Source organism: Nyctibius grandis, chromosome Z, assembly GCF_013368605.1.
Source record: "Nyctibius grandis isolate bNycGra1 chromosome Z, bNycGra1.pri, whole genome shotgun sequence".
NCBI lineage: Eukaryota > Metazoa > Chordata > Aves > Nyctibiiformes > Nyctibiidae > Nyctibius > Nyctibius grandis.
The window spans coordinates 7,348,302-7,366,101 of record NC_090695.1 but is presented as its reverse complement, the minus strand read 5'-3'; the positions used below and the strand labels follow the sequence as shown (position 1 = coordinate 7,366,101).

The 17,800-nt window shown below is 46.7% G+C and overlaps 1 protein-coding gene across 1 annotated transcript; it reads left to right on the top strand.

The window, feature by feature from the left end:
- The first annotated feature begins 2,647 nt into the window (after positions 1-2,647).
- Positions 2,648-17,338, top strand: AQP3 (aquaporin 3 (Gill blood group)). The gene is made up of 6 exons (XM_068422730.1): positions 2,648-2,859; positions 12,003-12,129; positions 12,300-12,437; positions 13,961-14,079; positions 14,825-15,042; positions 15,748-17,338. The coding sequence occupies exons 1-6, from the start codon at positions 2,752-2,754 to the stop codon at positions 15,914-15,916; spliced, it is 879 nt and encodes a 292-aa protein (XP_068278831.1). The 5' UTR covers positions 2,648-2,751; the 3' UTR covers positions 15,917-17,338.
- The last annotated feature ends 462 nt before the right edge of the window (positions 17,339-17,800 follow it).

Here is a 17,800-nt window from a genome sequence, read left to right as displayed (position 1 = left end):
CAACTTTTAATGTCCATGCAAGGCAATGCTAAGGGCATGGACATCTTGCTGTGTCCACCCAACACTAGGAGACCCCAGCAGCTCAGGGCCTACCTTGTCAGTCTTACTGCTACGTTCTCCCTTGTTTACTGACCTGTGGACTTCTAAGCACCAGGATGGGTACCAATACCCCGTGCACCAGTTACTGCAGGAGATGGGCTTGTTTCGAAACCTATTGCTGGTGACGCACGTCTTTAATTGTTTTGTGCTTAAATCATGTGTTCCTGGAGTCCAGCTGAATGGTGTGGCAGGGCAATTCCTGTCTTTGTACAGAGAAGCTCCAGCATTGGAGCCTTTCAGCCATTACCCACACTTTGATTACTTATTGCTTCTGAAAAGATCTTCCACATCTTCTAGCATTGCATCACTATCCCTTCCCTAAGCTCCTTCCTAGATAATAACATGGCTGTCTATTGGGAAAGCAATTGCATAAGTCCCTATTACTCATTTTAAGTCATTGGATCTTGGGCTGCAGTGATTCACCCTCACAATACCTGAGAAGGGAATCCGATGTCACTCTCTCCAATTTACTGACGGAGAAGCTGAGGTGTGGAAAGGTGAAGGATTTGCTCAGGGTCAGGCGGTGAGTCAGTCTCAGAGCCAGTGTCGGAGCACCCACCCCACCCTGGCTCCTTGGGCTTGTGTCTGTCTAGACTTTTCCAAGCACCAGCTTTGATGCTGGTGTTACCACCATCTTCTAACATCAGCCTGGGAGCCTAGACATCTCCCCTCCCTTCACCAGTCATGAGGAAATGTCTGTATCCTCAGCTCGCAGACAGAGGGGCTCCGATGCTGCAGACAGGAGAAATGTACCTCCATACCTGGAGAACATCACACCTCCCCATGCCTCTTCCTCCTCATCTGTCTCTCTGTGGTCTTATGGCCCTGTCCCCACCACCAGTGAAGGGACAGCAGTCCACATAAATCTCAATAAACCTACACCACAGAACAGAGCATCTGCACAGTGGTGGTTCAACAAATGGCAAAAGAGCCTGCAGACCTTAGTTTAGAAACTGCCAAAAGGGAAAAAAAACAATACACAGCTTCATTTCTGGCTGTGATGGCTTCGATACAGAGTCAGGGTGAAAAGGACAGAGTGGAGTGTAAAGGAGAGGGGAGGGCAGGAGGAAGCGAGGCAGAAGGGTGGCTGTGGATTCTCCACAGCTCCGTTGATGCACAGCAAGAGGGTGAGGGGAGAGAGAGGGAGAGAAGCTAAAAAACTAACGTCCTGAGCACTGGTTTGCAAACCCCAGGCACAGTAATTATCCATGGGGCTGATGGAGCACTCGTTGTAGTTCAGAGGACACCATTGATGCTGATGATACCAGACTGGGCCTGAGCACAAAGTAATGAGGAAAGTTTCCTGTACCTGTAATTATGTTTGGACCTGACTGTTTCCCTGTATTTGATTCCTCACACGTTATTGCTTTCTTAACCCCTTTCCTGACTCTAGTCCTTGGGCTGGCTGCAGTTTCTGTACTAAATAAAGGCCCATTCACCACTGCACTGAAAAGCTCTGCTTTTCCAACAGGAAAGTTGATGGTTAAGTAAGGGGAAGAGGAAAAGCTGGGCATCTGTGGCTTTGCGGAGGAGGTGGGGGAATAAATCCAGGAAAGGGGTCCCCTTCAGTCCTGCAAATTCATCCCTCCTGCGCTGCATCAAGCCCTGGTGAGTCAGAGAGCCCAGGGAATTTTTACTGCTCACTTAACAGAAACCAGATGCCATGAGTGGCACGCGTCCTCTTAGCAGCCCTCACCCCAGATGGTACAGACTGGGACAGCTTTCATTCAGACCATCCCATAGAACTGTCCCAGGGTGATACAGGACATTACTGAGGATGAAAAGGCAGCAAAGGTTGGTTCCTGTGAGGCCCAGTGAGTCGGTGGTCTCCTTGTCAAGACCTACAACAAGGGATTGGCTCTACACTTGAGACCTCTCACCCCTTTTCTTCACAGCTTTCAGGGCAACTGGGCTAGAAATGCTGTCCCAAATCCCTGGGAGGGGGAGAGAAACTGTAGTGATATACGAGAGTTTGGACCCAGATGCAGCTTTTCATGGAGAGAGATCTGGTCTTGCTTCTCGATACCAGCTTCAGCTGAGTAATTGCTGGAGTAAGGAGGTGCCTTGGCCTCCGCCTGCTGTACAGGTGTGGGGGATCAAGCCCTCCTGCCCCACGATTTTGCTGCAAAAGGACCTGCAGCCTCTGGATCAGCACAGGAGTACTCATGACTTTGTCATCCTGCAGGAATTTGGGAGGGAAAGAAAGATGAAAGCAAGGTACTGTGGTTGCACAAATGGGTTAAGACACTGCTCAGTCCAGGTCTTTAGCTTTTAGGACCTCAGCTGAAGATGGAGAGGGGCAGATATGGCCCATGTTATAGGTGGTAAGAGATGAAAACGGCAGGGGTTGGAGCAGGACATCTTTGTCATATTTAATTCCTTCTTCTGAAACTCCTGAATCCTTTCCTCACCTGTGCAAGAAATAAAGAAAATGAAGAAACCCACCCACTCTGTCTCATTCTGAAAAGGAGGGAAAAAAAAAAAAGTTGGGTTTGAAGAGTGGGTGGAAGGGGTGTGGTTACCCAGGAGGTGTGTCAGGCATCGCTGAACTTATTTATAAGCAAAGGCAGCTCTGCTAGGGAAGAAACCTTGCTGAGGCTTTTTTAGCTGTTGCTTTTATCCTGACACCCCTTGAAGGGCACCTCTACTGCAATGGGGAGGCAAAAGGATGTTCTTGCTGCTATTGAGGAGCACCTGAGGATCAGAAACAAATTAGTCCGGCAAGCGCTGGCCGAGTGCCTGGGGACGCTGATCCTGGTGGTGAGTCTATACTGTGGCGGGGGGATGCTCTCTAACCCCTGGGTGTGGGCAGGAGTTGTCCCGGTGAACGGGCTGTGCTCCTGTCAGAGTTTGCACCGGGGACAAGCCCAGCTCCAGTGCAACCTGCCCCATAAGGACTAGAGAAGTCCTTACCCACAGGAAAAAGTTCATGCAAGTTGCCATAGGGTGAGCTTTGGGGTTGATGGTAAAGGGTGGGCTCTGCAGAGCTCGGTAGGTGTTTGGGGACTTTTGTGTCCCTGCAAAGTGCAGGGAGCAAAAAAGTCTCTGCAAACAGCAAGTGTTTTGCTAGAGATGCCGCAAAACTTCCTTTCTGTCTGCCCTGGAATATTTTCTTGGCACTGAAATACTTCAAGTGTTATCACCCAGGGAAGTGAAAGCTTTTTCCTCACCTTGCTTTGTTTCCCTTGTGCATCCTATGGAGAAGAAGTAGCCAGAATTTAAACTGTTGCAGTGTTTTTTTTCTGTCAGCTGCATGTTCCCCAGGGCCTTATCAGAGGGCTGCATGACACCGCGGCCGCCTGTGCTGGCGGCTGATCGGGAGGTTGCTCTTGCTACGTGTGTGACAGCACTGAGCTGCCAGTCCATGTGTTTTTAAGTTGTGAATGGCAACAAAACTCTTCTGCCTGTTTTAGTGCTTGGTTTCCAGAGGGATGGAATATAAGGGATAAAGTGGTGTGGATATCTGTATAAGTCACTTAGTTTGAAGATGCTTTGGGCAGCCCTGGCTTTCTTTGAAGTCAAAAGCAAATGCGAACTGCTAGGACCGTTGTGTACGAGGAGTGGGGAGCAAGTACTGGTATAGCAAAATTGTGATAGGGATATCACAGGGCTTTGGGCATCTGCATCTGAAAATGCAGGGCTGCCCAACAGGCCACGAGTCTGTTGTGTTGACATTGCAGCAGAAATGAGTCGGTGTTCACCCAGTGAATACCTGCAGGTGAAAGTTCCTCTGAAGTGGTGTAAAGCCAGAGCGATCCCATAGGTTTCAGTGGAGTGGCTGTGGGTTTGCACCTCTTTGTAACTGATGGCAGGACTGTTTGGGGAGAAATCTGTTAGTTGTAGGAGCTGAAAGCAGAGGAAGGTTTGATGAAGCTGCATGTGCTCCTGGCGACAACACAAAGGCACTGACACACTACCTTATGCTTTAATAAATAAGTTTCTTTTTTGATGAGGAAGAGGAGGCTACTAGGTCTTGTGTGGGAGGATAGGGGGCTCAGCACATTCCCCCTAAAATGCTACCACTCTTAAAGCAGCTTCGCACAGTGCAATGGCTTTATCGACAGAGTGCCCCAGCTTTGGTGATTTGCAAATAAGTCCTGTTGATTTTTCAGGGAAGGGTTATTTGGGATTGAGGTGGGTAGAAGCTGATAGGAAAGTGATTAACAGGTAGAAAGTTGCTGTCTATGAATAACTGATGTTGCTGCAGTTAGTCTAGGAGTGAAGAAAGGTAAGATTTGTAAGGAGGAATAATGTCACCTGCTAGCTAAGTTAATATTGCTGGAGAAACAAAGCAAGCCTTTAGCCACGTGGATCTGAGCTTTCAGAAGGGCTTGTGATCCAGAAAATATTCCTTCTTCCAACTGTTTTAGCTGGTATGACATAGACCACTTTTCCCTACACGCTTGCTTTTCAGGGTGAGGGAGATGTTGGGATGTGCTCAGAGCCTAAGGAAGGACTTGGTCCAAAGTCATAACCAGCCTCCAAAATGAGCGTGGTAATGGGCACCCATCAGCAAGGCTGGATGATGCGCTGGCAAAAGTGGGCAACGCGTGCCTGGTCCTCAGGAGCACCACATCTGCTGTGTTTTAAAGTGTGTGTGTGGTTAAATGTTCAAGTAGATCCTCCACCTTCTTCAGGAATTCCTAAGCTGGTGTCTGGGGGCAAGAAAATGCTGGTTTTAGTGACACATTCAACTCCACCTCATATGTCTTGTAAAAGTGATCTGGGATCTCCTGCAGTAACACTGTAGTGGGTGGAGGGTTGTGGGTACTGTGCCTGTGTGGGAGAAGATGGGGTGGGCTGGTGGGAGAAACGAGAGTCTCAAACATGGTGAATGCTCCTGGGTCATCAGCAGGCAAAACCAGGGTATACAGAGAGGGAAATGGGTTCCAGCACGAGCCTGCAGTGTGGCTCTGCTGGGCGTCAGTCCCTTTCTGCCTTGGAGCTATCCCAGTTTATTCTTCTGTTAGTGAAGTGACACTTCAGAGTCTATTTATTTTACTAAAAAAAAAATTTTTTTTTTGCTCCCTACCACCTGGATTCTTTTGCATCTTTTTATTATATCACCTGCCTAAACCAGAAAGGGCCTTGAAGATGACTTTCTTCCCCTTTCAGATGTCCTGAGTGGTAGTTTGAATTGAATAGTCCCAGGAGAGAGGTTGTCATTCAGTACTTTGCGAAAGCCCCTGCTGCCCAGTCTGCCAGTGGGCTGGGCTGGGTGTGCATTTAGCTGAGTTTGAGCCCGTTAAATATCTCTTACGGGCTTCAGACAATGAAATACCTGAGGAAAGACATGGGATCCATGAAATTGTCTTCACGGGAGATGGAACTGGCTGAACACAAATACGTCTAGAGCAGAACAATATTAGGGATGGATTTAAGGTTTGGTATTTTTCACACTGAGCTGAAGGGAAGGAGACTGTTCAAAGTTTGCAGCTTATTTCAAATTTCACTGTGTAATGTAAAACTTGTCCCACCGTGGATATTGGCGCGGCTTCAGCTTCTTCCCTCCTCCCTTTCACTTGCATAACGACCCGCAGTGCTCTCAAACTCTTCAAGACAAAAGTGATTTCAAACCCCTGCAAGGTCTGTTTGCCTGGAAGAATTAACCTAGTGCTTGATTTTATTTTTCTTGTTTTCAAGGAAGTTGTAAAGGTAGCAGAATGTTAAAACAAAATAGCGCATTTTTTTTTTTAAGATAAGATAAGAAAAATAATCCAACTAAGGCAGCCAAGCCCTGAATAGTGCAAAGGTGAGGTACTCTTTATTTGCAAGCTGCTTTTGCTGTTTACAGCACCTTTCACAACGTGGTTTTTGTCTGCGGGTAATGTCCTTGCTATTACAAGAATAGTAACACTGATTCTACCTTTCCTCTGATAATTAAAACGGCTGGGGTTTTTTTCCCTTTCAAAATGCACTTTCTGAGTGGTACTTTAGGTATGAACTTTATACCTGTGTCGGAAGCACTGCTTGCTGGCAATGGTTAAGCAATACAAGCGCTGAAGGCATTTTCCAAGCCGCTTGCTGTTTGTGTTATTACTGTAGCAACTCACTAAAGCCAGATTTCCAGCGACAGGCCTCTGTGCCTCCCTTAAAGGCTTGATCTGTTTGCCTTGCTCTGCTGGCTGTAAATACCAAAGCTGGCTCTGTTTGGTTTTTACATTTGCCGTTTATAATTGATTTCCAAGTCGGGCTAACTGTGATTCACTGCTGTAGAGGCACAAGGAAAGAAGAAAACAACTCCTAACTGCTTTTCAGTCAGGGCTGTCTTGACTTTGTGGCCAGGTGGGAGCTTTTTGGAGTGTGCATGTGCTGCGCACCACAGAAACCAAAGCAGCAAAGTGGTTGGGATGATCAGGACGAAGGGAGCCTCGTTTGACTGTTGGCAGAGCAGAGCTTACAGCTGCCGCTCACCCCGCAGCCACCCAGGGCGGCATGGCAATTCCCACTGTCGCTATTTGGTTTGTGCCAATTTGCTGCTTGTCACATTTGGAGAATGCGATATTATTATTTTTCTGAAATTTTTAAAATTTTGTTTTTTCTCTTAATGCTTTGCTAGGATTTGAAAGGGGCTGGAAGCCTTTGCTGTAAACACGCCAAGCGCTGCTGATCTTTCCCTGCAAAGGGTCCGTGCTGCTGGGTGAGGAGGCGTGGGAAATGGCAGTGCTGCTGCCTCCCTCGCCTCTTCCACCAGAAGAGCTCAAAGCTCCTCATTAACTCTCCAAACTGTCCCTCGTTGCTGTCCATGTGCAGGAGCAAGGAGGCTTCTCCTCCCTACCAACATGACAGTTTGGGCACCAAGACTTGCCCTCAGGGAAGGCCCAACCCTGTGACCAAAACCCCACCAGAAGTACATGTCTTTCTAAGAGCTAAAGCCTCCTGATCTGAGGGATACCAGGGATATCAGAGTAAACGTTTTCGCTTCTGTGTGTGTGTGTGAGCAAGCTAAAATAGTGACTTTCCTCTCTAATGCCCAACTCTGCTGATGGTTGCTCAGGTTTCCTGTGCAGAGTGCCGCTCGTCTCCCCAGCTATGTGCAGCGTTGTGGTAGCATGTGATGGATGTGCGGCACAACTTTCCTTGCACCCTCTTATCTCTGAAGTCCTGCAGCTCTGCCTGGCTCCAGAACAGTGTAGAAAGAGCTGTAACACGACTGACCATCTACCGCTGCCCTTCCCTGTAGAACTGCTTCTATCCAGGCTGGCTCCAGCCATGCTGGACAAGAAACCCAGCTGTGGGGTCTAATGTTTCTCCTTGCTTTGCAAATTGTGATTGATGACCAGACTGGTTGTTCAAGAGATCTTTTGAGGAAAGACAAAAATGGTGGTGTTCTTTTCACTGCCTTTGTGGTTGGTGGAGGTTGTCCTGGCCTCACAGGCCACAGAGTTGAGGAAGATCTCTGCACACTGCTTGAGCAGAAACAGCAATGGGGATGGATCTGCCCTCAGATCTACCCAGCTGTGTCCTGCTTCTTGGGGAGGGCAGCAAGAGGCCATGAGGGAGACTTACAGTGCCTTTAATCCTTTCTTGCATTGTGCTGCAAAGGAGTTGGGAGGTTGTTTTGAACTGGCTGTGAAGTGATAGTCCTTTGCCCCCCTGCCTCCCCCCTTGAAGGGACTGTAGGGTAGTCCTAAGTTCCACTCTGACAGGAAGAGAAGTGTCCATTTGTATGTCTAATGCTTAAAATCTTCCATCAATATCTCATGGTCTCTTCCTTCAGAGCAGACCTATGGTTTGACTGCCCTTCTGGCATCTTCCCCACTAACCAGAGGGCAGTGAGGACTGAGCAGCCCTCCCATCCACTGAGGTGATTTGGGTAGACTTACAGCAGGCTCCTTGCCTAGTCCCTGTTTGCTGGCTGAAGAGGAAAGTTGTAACTCAGGTTAATAACAATCCTCCTGGGATACACCAGCAAAACTTTCCCATCTTGATTTAGAGATCAGTCTGTCTGAAGTCCAACAGCAAACGCATCCAGGCCTTTTGTATTGTACCTGAAAGCATGAAAAAGCACCAGCAAAGAAAAGAGGAGGCAAGCAAGGGAGGAAACCTGGCTGTTGTGGAGGGGAGTGCTGGGCACTACCTTTCTCCCAAGTTCACTTACAGAGCTGCTTTTCGCGAGGTCAGCCTATATACTCAGGTGGCCTCACTTCTTCATTAGCTTTTTCAACTTTTTTTGTCCTCCAAGGTACTTTCCTACCAGCCCTGACTAGCTCCGGAGATTTCTTGTCTCCAGACGTTGAGACAGGGTGTTTTTACCTTGGGTGACAAAGCCAAATGGCCAGTCTCCAAACATGCCCTGGACACAGGGAGTTTCAGGTTTCCCTGAGTGTGAAGTTTCGCCCAACGCGCTGCTACCTTTTCCTGGTTTTGCTGCTGTTTCTGGCTGTCCCCTCCCTTGTACAGGCTTTGGAGTTTGTCAGCCCCTCCACCCTTGAACCAGTTCAACTCACAGATACTGCAGAACGTGGATTTTGTTATTTTCCACAGTGCAAAGAGCTGGATCTGCTCGTGAGGGAGGATGAGTGAGAAGCCTCCCTGTTGGCAGTGAAAGCTATTAGATCTGCTAAAGCCAATAAGATGAAATTAGGGAGCAGGCTTCCATTAACCTGGTTAATGGGTGCATTGACCTCAATTCCTAGGAGAGTAGCTTTAATACATCAGAGTAATGCTTTGTTGCAATCATTTTATTAGCACTTTAAAACTGCTTTTGAACTTGGCTGGTGGATCATGGGGGTATTGCAGTTGACTACTGCACACACTGCCTGTGAGGAGCTAACCTGGATTTCTGTTGGCTGGGATGTTCTTCCAGTAATGCTTGGGGTTTTTTTAACAACAACAAAAAAAAAGTGTTGGAGGCAGGTTGTTATAATCAAGAGTGAGGGATCATCTCTGCCTTGGGTGTGCATCACTGCGTCTGACCCTAGTGCTGTAATATTGACTAAGGACTTTTACATCCATTGTGTGGACTTAAAAGCCACTGGGATAAATGCTGAATTGCTTTTATTTGACCTTCCTTGGCTTTCAACTCAAGCTAGCTGCTCCTAAATGCTTCTCTATGGGCACTGGAAAAGCAAGACTTAAAAAATTGATGCTGAGGGTCTCCTGTCTCATACAGCCTGGGAAAAGGAATTGGAAGGAAAACTAGCAAATACCAGAAGTGGAAATGGTGTGATTAAAAATTGTAATAGCCACTACCACAAAAGTGTGCAATGTCAAGCCACTTGCCACAAAAGCATGGGTGAGCATGATTTGAACTGTTTCCTCAAAGTCAAATGCCATGGATGGATGTCATGCATGAGAATACATGTTCATGCTTAGTGGACTCCACTGGTGCAGGATGGAATTGCACACATGCATATCAAAGTTCAAACCTGCCCCTAAATATCACCTTATGCCTTTTGTCTGCTGGGGGTCAAGTTTTCTACTGTTATGCTGAATTAAGCCAAAGAGTGCTCAGGGCTCATCTGATAAATAATTGTAATGCTCCTGTGGAGTGCCTCCGGGGTGTTTTTGCATGGCCCATAGACTCTGTTCTGAGGAAAAGCTGGAGACTTATTGCCTCGTGTAGGATAGAGGGAGAGGAGGATGGGGAACAACCTTGAGAAATGGCAGATCTGGCCTTCCTTCAGGTTAAGGGAAGACCTTTGTGGGTGAACAGAGGAGCAGAGACAGGAAAATTTACTCTGTGGTTTCTGCAACCAAAAGATATGTGGCCAACGAGCCAGCCACCATCCACTTGCAGAACTGCCAGTTCTTTCAGAGGGAATAACACAAATACCCTCATCAAATGAAAGAGCCTGTGGCCCATCCTGCCAAACTGAGATGCCCATTGCAGCTTTTTGCAGGCTCACCCCCTCCCTGGTCAGACTGATGTGCTGTGTGGCATTAGAGAGGTGAACACCATGGGCAAGTACTCTCTCCAAACCTCTGTCTAAAGCATGCTGGGGCTACGCTGGGGTAAGGGAAGGAACAGATGCCACTCTGGTCATTAGCCAGTATTTACTTCCTCAGTTGGAGCTATACTTCCCTCAGTGGTTTTGGCACAGTTGGGAATGATGGTTCTGTTTGCTGTGCAATAAACAAGACTCATCTTTTCTGTCTTTGCCTGGGTGTCTTCTCTGCTAGGGTTCCCCAGCTGGGCGACTCAGGGTTAGGACATTGAAGGGGCTGTTCTGACTGCACCCAGTAGAGAGCAGTGCTGGACATTCCTGCTCATTAACTAATGAGTTCTATAGGTTCTTTTGTTCTTTCTATAAAAGGTCCAGTGTTGGGGACCTGGCTCCTTGTCAAGAGGCACCTGTGTACAGTGTGTCCACCTCATGAGTCAGCCTACCTGGCTGCTTCTTTGCCAGCAGGCTGAGTGCACTGTTTGCTTTATTAGTAATTTATCAGTTGTCAAGGGGATGGGAGGGGATGAGTTAGATGTATTTTGGCTTTGCCCCTTATCTGAATTGTGTGTTGCTCAATGGGCATGCCCAGTATTGGCAGAAGAGATAAAGAGAGCCACCCCTGGTACCTACTTGGTGGCTTATCCCCTAGGAGCAGACACTGCCTCTGTGGCAATTGTGTAATTCTGGAATGATGGAATTCGCAGAAGCAGAAAGTCTTGGTGAGTGTGTAGATGTGGGCATGTGGTCAGTAGAAATAAGGCAAGCCTTGATCCCTAGATTTGAGGATCTTGGGAGCAAGCTGTAATCCCTGTCCTAGTTTAAGGATGCTCTCAGTATGTGCTGATGTGGTAATCCCTCGTATACACCAAAAAAATTCAGGTGGAGTCAGTGGAAGATAAAAGCATACAGATGATCAGAATTAGGGCTCCTTAAATTACATAGTGGGTAGCAGAGGGACTTGGCCAGGCAGTAAGCCTCCAGCTGGATGAGTGAGTGATGAACTGAACTGCCAGGGGAAACTGGTCTAGGTTGTTAAGGATAAGCATACAAAACACGTTTTTTGGATGTGGCTGGGAAGAGAAGGATCACCTGTTTGGAGCAATTGTCTTTGAGCAAGAGCACATGCCTCCCTTGTTACCCAGAGGAAAAAAATTTTGTCTCTCAAAGTGCTTGGCACACCCCTGATCTTGGACAGAAGACCAAGCCTCTGGCTGTGCTGGTTGCAGGCTGTCTGTGGAATATGGACTTTTCTTGATGGTGTCTGTGCCCTCTTGGTGCCGCAAAGACAGGCCAGCTGTGTTGCCCTGATCCCTTCTCACATGGTTTAGCCATAGGAAGCATATGGCTGGTCTGAGATGGCACGGGCTGTGCTTTAGAGTGTCCACAACAGAAATCGTACCTTGGGGCTGGGACAACTGCAGGTACCTCAGCTCAAGGAGGCGGCACCAATCCCTCGCTGTCAGCCAATGCTACCTGAAAGAGGACTCCATGAATGTCAGGCTGTATGTGACCTTCTTCAGTCATGTCTGTATTTCCAGGCATTAGCAAAATTGTCCCCTGCCAGTCTATGTGCTACTGTGTCAAAAAAATCAGCCTTTTTAACACAAAAGTACTCAGATACCTCATCTGAACAGTTGCACTCTAAATACCTTGGTCCAGGGTGCTGTCTGGATGATTCTTCTCACCTCCCACCTGAAAATCAGATGGTTGGACAAAGACCTCCAGTCTCCTGGAGATGTGAAGCGTGGTCTGGTCTTACTTTTGATTTTGGCCCTGGTTTTGTTTCCTCCTGCCAGGAGATAGGCTTGTTCTGTGTCCTTTCTCCTTCCCTGCTGTCCCTGGAGATAACACATAGATAGATACTTTGACTGAAGGTTGAAGCTTTGAAGTCTTTGAGTCATGGGTGGGCTGTGATGGTGGATGCAAGTGTAATTGGAGCAGTTGCAGGCACTGGTCAGCAACTGGCCCTGATGTGAAACAGCGGTTAATTTCAATTTCTTCTTCTCCTCCTAGCTGTTTGGCTGTGGCTCTGTTGCGCAGATCGTCCTCAGCAGAGGGACTCATGGAGGTTTCCTGACTGTTAACCTGGCTTTTGGCTTCGCTGTGACGCTCGGCATTTTGATCGCAGGACAGGTATCGGGTACGTCGTGGCTCTGTGTGGGCTGGATTTCACTTATGACAACTGTTGTGCAGGCCTAGATGTCTGTGCTTTTCCTACGTGGCACTGGTATGGAAACCAGTGTCCCTTGGCTCATCTCTGGGACCCAAGTTCTGCCTGTAAAAGTGCAATAACCACCAGCTTCTCTGCAGGTGGACATCTGAACCCGGCTGTCACTTTTGCTATGTGCTTCTTGGCCCGGGAGCCCTGGATCAAGCTACCAATTTATGCCCTGGCCCAAACCCTGGGGGCTTTCCTGGGAGCTGGCATAGTCTTTGGGCTGTATTATGGTAAGTGCAGAAACTTGCTGTATTTGTTGGGTTGAGATGGATGCTCTTCATGCCTCACTACAGAGAGGCTGGTTCTCAAATCAGAGAGAAGCATTTTCTTGCAGTGCAGAGAGTAAGGAGGTTTATCACACGTGTTTCTGGGAGGGTTTCCCTGTTATCATGACAATGACGGGTTCAAATCAATCTGAAGGCCAACCAGCATTGTTAATGTGCGAGTCTTTGTCCTTGAGTAATGATCACTGTAAGACGGACCACTGGATGGCCCCTCTTGTAGGTACTATATGGATTAAAACAGTACTGTCAGAAATGCTGATGAAACACTACTAGTAATGGAGATTTATATTTGTGCGTTGTTCCAGAACTGCTTTCTCTTTCTTGGTTTAAAAAAAAAAAAAGTAAAGACTTCACTATGGATGTCTTCTGCATTGTCTCATGTTAGCTTCCAGACAATGGGACTTCTAGCAGTTTTTGCTGCCCTATCAGAGTGATACTATGCCTTGGAAAGCATCCTAGAAATCCAGTTCCTCATACATCTGTTCCTCTGGAGTGATGTTTTTCATCACAGGGCAATATTCAGTGGGAAAGAACTGACTCTTTGTGCTGGAAATTGCTCTTCCTCTAATATCAAGGGTGACATTTTTGCCTCAGAGTTTGCCTCCTGATGTTTGTTTCTGGCAATAGGAGCAGTTCCCTGTAGCTGAGCAGAACATCTGGGTCACTGTAGCTTCCACCCAAAGGGAGGAAACTGACACCTGGGCACTAGCACCCACTGCTTTTCACTTTAGAAAGAAGCAGGGGGACCTACCTTTATCTCTGTAAACATCAGTACTCCAGTTCAACATCAGTTACCTTCCTAGCTGGTGGGCTGAAGTCTCTTCTTCAAAAGAGTTGATCCCATCTTAGCTGCCTAAACCATGGGAAAAGCTAACTTCAGAAAGTGTCTGTTTTTCTCTCCACTGACCATGGAGGGAATCTAGACAGCCCACCTTGGTTAGTTATCCAGCTTCTACATAGTGGTAGGCAAGGGGCTGACTGCTCTACGAGACAATGCTGAGAGGTGAAACTATTTGTGTATTGGCTTAGAGGAAAGGGCAAGATTAGCCCAAATCCTGTTTGCTGAAGATCAGATCCATAGCAATATCTCATGTCTTGACACCAGGACTGATACCACAAGCATTTGGGTACTTTTGGGGAGAGATTTGGAGTCAGCTTAGTGTTTACTTTTTAGCTCTAACTTTTTCCTGATGCCTGGTAAACAAGAAATATTAGGAACAGAGACTGAGACCATCTGCATCTGAGCCTGACTGGGAAAATGCTATGGTGGATCACACTCTGTTTCCCAAATGACTGCTCTACAGCAAATGGTTTTGCAACACATAGCAATGAGGTGCTCAGGGAATTCTGTCTCAAAATTCATAGCTCTATGAAGCCTACATTTTAGTCATCTTCCAAGCAGGGTCCTCTTTCTGGTGCATGTTGGAAAATGACTGACCTCTCTACCTTTCTCCTCCCTGCCCCTCTAGATGCCATCTGGGCTTTTGGCAGCAACCAGCTGTATGTGACAGGACAGAATGGCACTGCTGGTATCTTTGCCACCTACCCGTCTCAGCATCTGAACACCGTGAATGGATTCTTTGACCAGGTAAGAGGGTGCTAGGAGGATGAAGGTGCATTTGAAGAGGAATCTTTTGGGATGGTTCTGGGCCTCTCCTTTAGTTAGAGAATGAATTTACATTTAAAGAGAAGGTATCCACAAAGGTTTAGAGCTGACACAGGTATCTCACTAGTCCATAGGAAGAGCAGAGCCAGAAAGTACCCTTACAGAAAGAAGGGTAGTGTTAAGGGGATTAACCGGTCACACAAGACTGACAAGGACACCAGTGAAAAGGATACCACTTGGTCTCGGCCCCTGAAGAGCAACAGCATGAGGAAGAATGGCTCTTCCTCACTCCCACTGTACTACTATGGCTATTGCACAGTCTGGAGTTCAACTGGGTGTGGAGTGGTTGTTGATGTTGGAGGTGACTGTCTTCTCCTTAAAGTTGCTGTCAGCCACAAAGGGACAGCAGCCACCCAGGTGTGGCAGGTTGGAAGCATGTTCAGGAAGATGTCTTCAGCTTTTCTGGCTGCTCAAACAGTTGTTCATAGCTCTTCTGTGGTTAGGGAAAAAGGTGTGGGCTTGATCGAGCCTGTGGGCTGCCAGGAGGACCATGTTCCACTCTCCCTTTCCTGTGGGTGCTCAGCCTACTGTGGCCTGGTAATGCTGTGGGTGCAGCTCTTTCAGTTTGGAGAATGAGTCCTAAATGCATGGGACTTCAGAGGAGTTAAATAACTTGGTTAAAAAATTAATCTGAATTAAATTTTTCCTCTTCCTCCTCCCTCCCCAGTTCATTGGCACAGCTTCCCTGATTGTTTGTGTCTTGGCTATTGTTGATCCCTTCAACAACCCTGTCCCCACGGGGCTGGAGGCTTTCACAGTTGGCTTTGTTGTCCTCGTTATTGGAACATCCATGGGCTTCAACTCTGGCTATGCTGTCAACCCTGCCAGGGACTTTGGGCCTCGTCTCTTCACAGCCATCGCCGGCTGGGGCACTGAAGTGTTCTGGTAAGTGCTTGCCAGTGAAAACTTTGTGCATCAAGGGGAAAAAAATTACAAATCCAAGTAGGTAGTAGCTCTGGCATCATAAAGAGTCTTAGTGACCATGAGGTATCTTTGGATTCTATAAACATTTTTAAGAGACACTCTTTGCCCTGCTCTGATTTCTTAAGAAATTGTAGAAGCTTGGCAGTTTCCATCAGTGAGAGCAAATGACCTAACTTTGCTATCAGGGAGGAAATCTAAGAGCATCCATGAGAAGTTCAGGTGCACCTTGAACATGAGACTATCATAATTTTTTAGTGGTAGAAAATGTAAGGCAATTTTTATACTTGGATTTTATTGTTGCTGGAGAAAATTGAGAGACATGAGCAGTACAGACTATGTGCTGTCAAGGGATGCTTTCCTGCAAGCAGTGGGAGGGAAGTGAAGGTGCCTCGTTCAGCCACTGCAATTGCTTCTCTCCTTTCTTGGTGGACAGACAGTCTTGGAAGTCCTGTAAGTAGCTGTTCTGAATTGCTTGTCACCTGATCTTGCAGTGAGGGCCAATATCTGCCTTGGAAATTGCTGCAGACATGTGGGTATTGTTGTCTTTTGCAAGCCAATGGTGATGTTTGGAGATGACCAGATCTTGCATTGTTTCAGATCCAAATATGAATATCCTAATGTGTAGGCAGCAGTTCTTACCTTGTGCGTTTTCTTCTTGTTTTCCAGGACTGGTAAACAGTGGTGGTGGGTTCCAATTGTTGCTCCTTTCCTTGGGGCCATTGCAGGAGTGATAGTCTATCAGCTGATGATTGGATGTCATGATGAGCCTTCTCCACCTGCCTCTGAGCAGGAAACAGTCAAGCTGGCTAATGTGAAGCACAAGGAAAGGGTCTGAGGAAGCTGCCACCCAGATCTGGCAGACATTCATTACTCAGGACTGCAGTTGGCAAAGAGGAGGAAGGAGTTAAGAGCTTCAAGAACAACAGGAAGAAGTTTTTTCCTGTCTTGAGATATTCTAGTTGTGTGTGGCTTCTTTTTTCTAATGTGTGTATATCCCTGATGCATTTACTTTAGGCATTTTCCCATAAGCCTTTCCCTAAATGCAGTATCATGTAATCTTTCTTGAGTAGAAGGGGATAGGGGACTGTAGGAATCAGGAGAGAAGTGGGCATTGCTGTCCAACACCACCAACATGGGCAAGTTGTTCAGGAATCTGGAGCTCTTTTGGGCTGTGTTGCTGGCCTTGCCTGAGAGCTTGCCAAACTGCTTCCCTCCAAACTTCTGTCCTCATCTATATAGTGGGGATCGTGCAAAACTTAAACCGTTTTGCTAGCATGGGATGGAAACTCCTACATCCCAGGAAAATTTGTCTATGATTCTTCTATGGATCACATTCATGCTTGATGTTTCTCTAAAGTCAATAACTTGGCACCAGGAATGAACTTGTGTAAAGGATTTCTATTGGCCAAGCTTTTATATCTCCCGTGGATTCCTAGAACATTATAGCAATCAGCTGATCCATAATGCCAGAGCAGAGAGTGAGAAGGCACTGGATTTTAACTTAATGTTAAGACAAGGTGTTTACAAACCACTGTATCCTGGTATGCTAATTGCAGTTTTTGATAGTGCCAACTCCTAGAAGATAACACACAGCAAACCTTTGTTCTAGCCAGGGGCTAGCCTGGAAAGAAAGCTTAGCTCCCTGTAGCAGCCTTTCTAATTAATCACCTTTGTCTATAAACTGCAAGCAGCTAATAGACAAGTTCTACTGGAACATGGTATTGCTAAAGTTGTGTGTGTTCATGTAAAATTTAAAATAGTGTTATAAAAAAAAAATTTATATATAAATGTACTCCTTAAAGGTGTTGCTAAACACCAGGGTTGGGATGAGTCAATTTTAAAGATGTGTGAGAATTGCCTGTTCTCTGACAGCTTTGAGATACTGTTGGATTTTCTTGGGGTGGCCTTAGATGATGGCATTGTGCTGTTGGAGCATCTCCTTTTCTACCTTGCAGAATTGCTGGGGTATCTATGGTACTCACAGCTGAGGGACTGAGGTCAGGCACCTTCTGCCCTAGTAGTGCTGTCATCTCAGGGGGTCTCTGGCTCTCCCAATGCCATATTATTACAGAATATTTGAAACAAGCAGTATCAGTTGCAAAAGAACTTGTTGGTCCCATGTCACTGCCTTAGAGAAACTCTTTCAAAGCCTGTTCCTTTAATGTGTGAATTCCTTGAAATATGTAACTTTGTACACATTTCCAGCCACTAAAATGATGTATTCTTTTTTTTTTGCATTTTTAAAAAATAAAATGTTGATACCCAATACTGTAAAATGCTAGTGTTAGTTTTATTTTTAAGCAGCTGTCATAAACTTTGCCATGGAAAGGAAGTCATCCATAGCAATAGCTTCCCCAAGCACTCTTCCTCTTCAGCCTGTAAGGGCAAAAAGGAATTAACCCTTTCAGGCAATACATCTACATGCTCCATTTGTGTTTTATTCCTTTCCCTTTTGGGCTGGGCTTTTGTTGCAGGGGGGAAGAGATGGGGTGCCTGTACTCCATACAAAGGCCAAGATATAGGCTATTGGGTGGGGATATCCTTCTGTCAGGCATTTTATCCTTCAAGAAAAAGGACCAAGATGTCCCTGTTTGTCCCTTGTCCTTTGTACCATTTAACTTCTCTTACTATTCTTTCAATTAATACAGTTCTTCTGAGTATGCAATCCTACTCTGCATCCAGCATACTGTCCAGCATCACCCAGCATATTTCACTTGTC

Coding starts and splice junctions, on each gene's coding strand:
- AQP3 (XM_068422730.1), top strand. CDS start 2,752: ATGGGGAGGCAAAAGGATGTTCTTGCTGCTATTGAGGAGCACCTGAGG. Junction 2,860..12,002: donor TGGGGACGCTGATCCTGGTG/GTGAGTCTATAC, acceptor TTCTCCTCCTAG/CTGTTTGGCTGTGGCTCTGT. Junction 12,438..13,960: donor AGTCTTTGGGCTGTATTATG/GTAAGTGCAGAA, acceptor CTGCCCCTCTAG/ATGCCATCTGGGCTTTTGGC.